Raw genomic sequence first — 9,234 nt, forward strand, 5'->3', positions numbered from 1 at the left:
TAAAAAAATAAAAAAAAATAAAAAAATAAAAAAAAAAACACACATCATTGTAAAATCAATACATTCATCGTTCCACTCAGAATCTAAAACCAAAGTATTCAATACCAAAAAGTATTTAAAATACTATTCAAAATACTTCATGCTGAAAGTATTTAAAAAGTTATTCAATACTTAAAAAAGTATTTGAATACTTTTACTCAAATACTTTACAGGACCGGTTATACCTAAATCAACTTCTTCTACATTAGCTATTTCATAATTTTAATTTTTTTTTGTTAGTAAGTTGCTTCATATTTATTAAAATTACATTCTATGAATGTTTTTTCTCGATACTATACATTTCATTATTAAGAAGACGCCACATCCGTATGTGTTGTCTCTGTCTTCCAAATATACAACATGGCAAATTTTACGCTCAGAATAATACATTTTACTCTATAAATTCTAAGATTAGAGTGAAATAACCTGTTATAAAATGTAAAAGTAAGATTATTATTTAAAGGAACTCGTAGGCTTTTATTGATATTTTTATTAAGAAGCAAATTTTGACCTTTTTGAAACTGTACAATATAAAATTATCATAACTTACTTAAAAATATCAATAAAATCCTCTGAGATGCCTTAGTTAATAATCTTACATGTAAATAAAAACATGAGCCAATTCACTCAAATTTTAAAAAGAACAGTAAAATGGATTATTGATAACGTACAATTTGATATGTTGTACTTTTATAAAGCCTCGTTCACACGGTGACACTAATGAGTATGACACTAATAATATTGTGTGTCGTGACACCTAGTGCGGTATATCTAAATCGTTGAATACGCGACACTGGTGTCATGCAACTGTCGCCGTTTGAACGAGGCTTTAGACAGAGACAACACACGTGGGTGTGGTGTCCTTTTCTAAACATTTGGAACATACTTTATTATTTAGAATTTAAGAAGTTTACTAACAATATTTAGTAAGTTTTCGACAATAATATTATAGGTGTATTAAAATGGTTCATAACATTTTTTTAAACTACAAACTACAAAAATATTAACTAATGATTGTTTATTTTAATTAACATTTGTTAAATTAATTTTATCAGAATAATTTTCCACCCCAAAGCATGTGCCTCTCCCATAAAATTGGTCCTGTGTATAATAAAGAATTAATTTTACCAACTTATAAATAACGTAACTACCTAATATATATTCCTTATCTTTTATATTTATGTTTGTTTCATTTCCATGTATTAGAAATGGATACCAACTTATGGTTACAAAAAAGCTGCTGCAGACAAAGAAAAAGATTGGATATTGGAAGTGCCTGGTAATGCTGCTGATCCAAATATTGATTTATTTGCTCAAAAACGAGAAGCAAAGAAAGAGCGTGTTGCTAAAAATGAATATCAAAGATTACGAAATATAGCTGCTTCACGTAAGATAAAAGTTCCTGCTGTTGGATTACCTCCTTTAGAAGGAACATTACATTCAAATCAGGTAACATTTTCTTAATAATTATAATTTTATTACCATTAATTAATAAATTAACCGTACATTTTTAATAGTTGAAAACGGCTGTTGATGTAGCTAAGATATCAACTGCATCTGTTGGTAAATTCCAGCCAAAAATAAGCAAAGAGGTGGTATCTATTAAAAAAAATATACCAGGATTAAAGAAAAATAAAATCCCAGCCAAGGTATGTTGATAACCATATAATTACCATAGACCTTATACTCATAAACTGAGCATTACAGGCTAGTAGGGTTGGGTAGAACGGCTCTTGAAAATTTGTGTTACAGTAATATATATTATATACTGTCATACACAGTTTATTGTATCATCTAATGTGCATGTGCATCGGCAGGGCCGGTTGAAGCGTGCAGCCTGGCAAGACCATACGGTTCACACCTTTGCTCCTATTAGTATAAAAGTCTATGGTAATTTCAATGGTTAAAAGTTATGTTTTTAACTTTTTAGGTGCATCTGCCACCTTACCATTTCAGTTTATATATTAAATTAAACTTATTTGTTCATTTTAATTTGTCGGTCAACTAGTAGTAGTAATAGTATTTTATAACTATATTGCATTTAATGAAGGTTATACGATAATTAATAATAATATTTTTAACAATTTATTTTTTGTAGAGCATGAAAGATGAAAAATCAAGCAGTCTTCAAATATTAGAATCAATTAATAACAAAAAACCAAAATTCAACTTAGAAAAAGCTGCTAATAAAGCTATTCACGCAGAGGAAGTCGAGTAAATATAGTTATTTTAACATTTTTTTGAATCCTTATTATTATTATGTGTTTATTAGGAGACATAGAGAGAAAAAAGAAGGAAGTGATAAAAAGAAAGGAGGACGTTCACGCAGCAAAGGATCATTTAAAAGACCTACTGCCAATACTGGCAAACGTTTGGGAAAACAAAAAGGTGGTCGTAAACGTAGATAATTTAATGATTTATTTTTATTCTAATGATATGTATGTTAACTTTTTTGATAAAATACAAGTATTTTTGACCCTTGTACATATGGTTTATATTTTTACCTGTTTGAATTTAACAATTCTAAATATATTATTCACTTAAAATGTTATGGTACTTATTAAGAGGATGTAACACTGGTATTTGTTGTCTTCGTCTTACCAGTGTGTAACATGGGAAATTTACGCTCAGCAGAACACGGGTAGCTTCGTAAGTTTAAAAACTAGAGTGAATTAACCTATTATGAACTTTATCTGTGTTCGTATGTTGGTTTTTTACGATAATTCCGTTTTTAAGTGAGTTATGAGCATTTTTAATTTATAGTTTATTATAAACTCATAACTTCTTAAAAAAATTGAACTATCGTAAAAAACCAACATACAAACACAGATAATATTCTTACCATCAAGATTCATAATAGGTCAATTCACTCTAATTTTAAACTAACGAAGCTACACGTGTGTTCTGCTGAGCGTAAATTTTCTATGCGCACTTGTAAGACGGAGACAACAAATATCAGTGTTACGTCTTCTTAAAATGATTCAAAACTCACCATTTGTACGGAGTTTTTATAGATGCAATATTGAAAGTACACTTAGACTAAATTAATCAATTTTTATTCCATTATACCAATAAATCAAATGATGCAATTTTAATATTCAGAATTGATTTGGATATTTTAATATATTTACTTTGGATCCTATGAACTTTTTATTAGTTTTTTTAAAATAAATGTTGTCAATAATTGTTGAAATTGTTAAAAATATAATACTATGTTCCTCATAAGTTGAAAGTGGAAATTTAAAAAAATAGTTAAGCGTAAAAACTTTAAATTTTTACCTGATGTTTATGATCATTTTCTACGACTGATAAAATTTTCAAAATATTTTGAGCTGATTACAGAAATTTTAAATTATTTTTAGTTTTAGATTCTGAGTGGAACGATAAATGTATTGATTTTACAATCATGTGTGTTTTTTTTTTAATTTTTAATTATTTTTTGTGTCTGTCATCACCTTTTAGGACAGTTAAAGTGCTTAGATTTTCTTCAACAGTATCTTTTCTGATAGGAAAGTAAATCTAGTTGGTACTTTGGTTATACATTTTGACTGAATGTTTATATTAGCATTTTCTATACACCATACCATTTTCCAAATATTTTGACTTATTTTGAACTGTTCACATACATTTTTTGTTTCCATTTTTATATTTTTTTTTTCTATAAATATCAATAAAATTTTATTTGTTGGTTTTTTTGTTAAAAAAGCTTGAAAATTTAATAGAAGGTTCCTATTATATTATTTCAAAGGCATATGAAAAAATTAAAAATCCAGTCACAATTTTTTTTTTATAAGCATCTAAAGTTCAAATATTGATAAAATACGTAAAAATGACGAAAATTTGCAAATTATTTTGAATTAGAAGTTTATGAAATTTTTTTTTTCAATCTAATATTTGAAAATACAAGATTCCTCATAAGTTTGTCTACTTTTCCAAAAAAAAAAATGTCTACAAGCAAGTCAAATTAAATTTTTATGAGCGTTTGAAACTCATATTTTTACAACATTTGATATTCACTCGATTTCTCATGTTACAATTTTCTTATATTCTTGTAATTAAAAAACGAATGACTGTAGATACTTGAAAATTTCACTGAATGTTTATATTAGCATTTTCTATACATGAAAATTTTTTTTAAATAATTTGACTTTTTTTAGCTGTTTACGGATATTGTCAGTTTTTAATTTTTTTAGTTTTTCTTTTCTATCAATATCAATAAAGTTTTATCTGTTGGCCCAAAAGTGTAAAAATTTAATACAAGGCTCCTGATGTATTGTAACATAGCTGTTGAAAAATATTGAAAATACAAAGCACAATTTTTTTTTTATAAGCATTTAAAGATCGAATTTTGACAACATTTATCAAATTTAAAATTGAATAATTATTTTGTAGTGAAAAATGTATAAAATGTTCAACTTTTACATCTAAGGATTGAAAATTTAAAACAAGATTCCACGTAAGTAGTTAGTTCTGTTACCAAAAAATCTAAAAAATACATAAACACAGTTTATTTTTAAAGTAATTTTAAGTTCAAATTTGGACAAAATTACATAATATTAAAAAATCTAGAATAGTTATTTTGTTGTGATTGTATAATATTATTCGTGGGCACTTGAAACTTCTAAAGTATACTATTATATATCTATGATAGTATCACGGTTTGTTGTTGATGAATAATGCGTTTCAAGTACCTAATGGATATTTTGATATGATCAATTTGGAATTTATTATAAGTACCTATATTATAGGTCATTTTTCTTTTGATACCATAGATATAAGTATATAATATGTCTTATACCTAGACTGACATACCATCTCCGCTCAGAATTGTTTTTCTTATACAATGATATTATATCATTGAATTCAAATTTAATTCTAGGTATTCATTATACTGTGACCCACTTCTAACCTACTGTACAGCAGAGCGACATCCTCTTACCCACCTTTTTTCAATTTATGTCAATAATATTTTATTCTTTGGATCAAATAGCTAGAATATTTTATACAAAACTTCTCACACATTGTTACAATATCAGTTTAAAAATGCATAGGCAAGATTTTCTTAATAAGCATTTAAAGTTAAAATATCGACAAAATTTACAAAATATTTTGTACCTACTTAGATTAATGGCTTAAAATGTTCAATTTATACAGATAAGGAATAAGGATTGAAAGTGAAACAAGGTTCCATTTAAGGTAAGTATTTCATTCTGTAATCACTAATCAAGATATCTATAAAATATATAAACACATTTTTTTTTTAAAGTTATTTTAAAATCCAATTTGAACGAAATTACATATTAAAACCAAGGATAACTATTTTAGCTATTTTGTTGTAATTTGAAAATAATTAGTATTATTTGTAGATACTTGAAACTTGTAGAGTAGGTATATTATCATATTTTATACACACAATGATATTTTCAAATACTATTTTTTCTATAAAAATGAATTTATTTTATTGTTGTACTAATGCCTAATAATGAAAAAATGACTTTAAACACACGCAATAATATCATAAAACATACCTAGGTACTTAATAATATTAATAGTATAGGCGGATGACAGACCGTCTTTGCTCAGATTTGTTTTTCGTATACAATGATTTTATATCAATGAATTCAAATTTAACACATCAATTACTGTAGCAGCGTATCTAGGATTTGTTCAATGGGTGAATATACAATTTTCAATAGACATTTAGTTAACATGTTGTATTGTGTACAAAATTTAGTCCCGGGGAAAAAATATTTTCTTTAGAGAATAGAATCTGAATTTGTCTAACTATGTGGTACTAGTATATCATGTTCAAAATGAAGTAACTTTTAGTAGGGGATAGATCCCCCATAGCCTATTTTTTAGTGCCAAATTTCTCATACATTTTTTCATAATTATCCATCAATAATCTCTAGATTTTTAAATGTTTATATAAGAAGTAAGAACACACAATTCTCCGTGATCACGGACATTCACATACACAATACAACCACCTGTTATTTGATAGTATAAAACTTTCCGACATGGTATCACAGTCCACAGGTATTTATTTGTGAGAACCTATTATTATTAATTAGTCTCTAAAAGACAATAAAACGTAATGATAACTGAAACAAAGTCATTGTTATTTAAATGGCTCATGCGGTTGCATGCGAGTTGATTCCCATGTACCCTCTTTTACCAGTGTTGTAAAGTATTAAAATAAATGTATTCAAATACTTTTTTTTTATTAGTATAATATAGGTATATTTTATATACTTTTTAAAAAAAAGTATTCAAATACTTACGTATTCTGAATAATTTTTGTTACTTAATACTTTTTTCGAACTAGAAAAATACCTAGTATGTATATATTTTTAACAAAACATTTTTTTCTTTTGAAAGCACGGCACGTCGGCACATAAATAAAATCATGAACAATAATTTTACTCTTTAAATAAAATATGATTAACCCACGTTAATTTCCAACAATTTTATAACTAACAAAAATTAGTGTGGAAAAAATATACCTACATTAAAAGTAGGTATTTAAATACTTTTTCGAGTATTTGAATATGTATTTATGAGGGACAACATTTAATTACTAAATACAAAAAAGTTTAACTAATTTTAAATAGTCATGAAAACGTATTGAAATAAGACTTTTGTCCAATCATTCCGAATCAACTTACCCACCCTGATTTAAATTAAATTACGATTCTATTATCTACAGCAGAGGTATTCTAACTTTTTCATACCGCGGCTCCGTGTGTGCTCACAATATTTTTACGGCTGCCAAATTATGATAAAAAATTGAAGCAATATTATAGCCAATATGTGTGATAATGACAGTACTTTAGTAAGTACCTACTAGAAATAAAACTTAAAATAGTCGGGTAATGTGTTTAATTATCGTTAGGTTATCGATTTAATGATTATAAAATATAAATAATATTAAATTTAATATAGGTAGGTACTTGACCAGCATTAATACCTCTGATTTACAGTATTCTCATTTGTACACCAGACTATAGCTACAGTAAGTATAATGTTTATTCTAAAGGTCTACGGCGTCTTACTATACCTTTTCTTGTTCTCTAGTTCTCTAAATAGTGAATACCATGTATTTAACATGTTACCCTTGGCTACGTTACATACATTTATGTGTGTTTGTAAATTGTGAATACGAGGGAACACAATATAGTAAATCAATAGTTATAAATACTGTGTTTATTGTTTTACTCTATTAAAAATAAACAAATAAATAACTTTAAATATTACACAAACTATAACTTATACAGACACATGCAATCGTAAAGTCAAACATTTAGTTCGATATTTTTATTAAAAATTTGTAACATAAAATTATACATTAAACATAAAGCATTATCTAAATAATTATTTTAAACATATATTATATAATATAATATAGTACAAATAGATATAATTATGACTAGATTTGTGTTATGACAAGAATCAATATTTTTCTTATTTACAATCTAAAATGTTTACATTTTATTTTTACAACTACAAACATCGTTTTTTTAATGCGAACAATACAATTATTTGCTGTATTATTTTGTGCTAATATACTAACTGCCTAGTAAATTTACACAGTTGAGCAATTTTGTTTTATGTGGTACAGAGGAACTATAGTTAAGGAAAATGTTTGTCTGTTTGAAAAATAAACATCACAGCCTATTTGTACTCACCAAACTTCAGGATGTATTTTTGGAACTTAAACTCAAAACTAACCACCGATTAAATTAGAACTGGCAGTGAATGTAATAAAGCATTAAAAAAATGTTTGAATTAAAATAATTATTTACAGTTACAATTTAAATGTCTGTGTTTTTATTTTTAATGTTCATACTCTATGTATGCAAAATTTAAAATTACATTTGTATTATAGCGAAAAAACTAAATTTATTATAATAATAATTTATTGTAACAGTGTCCATCTCCTCCCCAACCAACTATTTCGGACTTTGAAACAGAAACGCTCGTATGGCGCAAACATCTAGGCATGTCTACAACATAATATAATAATCATAACATTGCCTATAATGATGATTGTAAACTCTGGCGAAAAAATCACAGACGCAATATATTATGTACATTATATATAATAATAATAATATATCAAGGTAGAAATAATTAAATACAAACGAGGTGAGGAAAACAAATAATAATAATAATAATAATAATAATGAAGATGAAAAAACGAACAAAATTGGACAGTACGAATAGATTTTTACACGCGGAAGAATACAAATATGTATAGATCGGCGATGGGACGGCGCCCACATTACCAGTTTCATATATACTATGACGTGTACCTCGGTCACAACTTCGGACTTTCTCACACACCGTATCCATCGCCCCATACACACACACTCACGCACACACATACATTATATATCATATATATATTTACTGGTAGACAATGTGTAGATCGAACGGTCTCCTCAACAGGGATGGCTCACGTTGTACACGACCGCAAACAGTGTACAAATTGCGTACACTCCGAGCGCAAACCACCATATTAGCTGCTCGTGGAGCTTTTGCTCGAAGTTTTTCAACACCAGCAGACCGATGGTGAGACCGGCCAGCGCACCGGCTATGTGAGCAACGTAGCTGACGGGAGGAGCGTTCGACGATGGTTCGAAGGCGTAACGGCAGTACACGGCGAATCCGACGTCTACGCTGGCTGTGGAGACACATGAAAGAAAAAAACGAACATAGGTTAGAGATTTTGTTGAAAGCCGAGGGGTAGTCCGGCTGTTGGTGTAAGACTTATCAACTGTGCACATTGTACAGCAATACTATTGTAATAATATTATGTAATACCATGTATGATATTATTTATACCTATACAATTATTGGGCTTCAAATGTTTTGTATATTAGGTTAGGCTTAGGTTATATACCAACGGCGAAGTTGTGGGCGCTTGTAAATTGAAGTTGTAGGTACCTATACCAGTTCATAAATTTATTTTTATTTCGTTCTCAAGAAGTTAAGCTATTTTTTTTAAACATGTATTTTAATTGTTTTGATGATTTTATAATTAATAGTAATACATTCTCGTAAAATTTTAGATGTGGTTCCCGAAAAAATTATAAATATGTATTGAACACAATATGTGCACGCTATATACTCAACCATCGTTATATACAAGTTTTTTACCCTATCGACTAATAAAATAATTCTTAATATATA

General features: G+C 27.5%; 2 protein-coding genes across 2 annotated transcripts in view; one reads left to right on the forward strand and one right to left on the reverse strand.

Annotated features, from left to right (window-relative positions):
- The window catches only part of rrs1 (RRS1 ribosome biogenesis regulator homolog), a 5,414-nt gene extending 2,829 nt beyond the window's left edge, over positions 1-2,585 (forward strand). The window contains exons 3-6 of the mRNA NM_001162803.2: positions 1,246-1,488; positions 1,557-1,688; positions 2,138-2,253; positions 2,312-2,585. Of these exons, the coding sequence (NP_001156275.1) occupies positions 1,246-1,488; positions 1,557-1,688; positions 2,138-2,253; positions 2,312-2,447 (627 nt within the window). The 3' untranslated portion in view covers positions 2,448-2,585. The remainder of the gene's footprint in view (positions 1-1,245; positions 1,489-1,556; positions 1,689-2,137; positions 2,254-2,311) is intronic.
- Positions 2,586-7,229: 4,644 nt separating this feature from the next.
- The window catches only part of LOC100159570 (rhomboid-related protein 2), a gene marked incomplete in the record, with an annotated part of 135,208 nt that continues 133,203 nt past the window's right edge, over positions 7,230-9,234 (reverse strand). The window contains 2 exon segments of the mRNA XM_029490741.1: positions 7,230-8,045; positions 8,453-8,725. Coding sequence (XP_029346601.1) covers positions 8,484-8,725 — 242 coding nt within the window.

Source organism: Acyrthosiphon pisum, chromosome A2 (assembly GCF_005508785.2).
Source record: "Acyrthosiphon pisum isolate AL4f chromosome A2, pea_aphid_22Mar2018_4r6ur, whole genome shotgun sequence".
Classification (NCBI taxonomy): Eukaryota; Metazoa; Arthropoda; class Insecta; order Hemiptera; family Aphididae; genus Acyrthosiphon; species Acyrthosiphon pisum.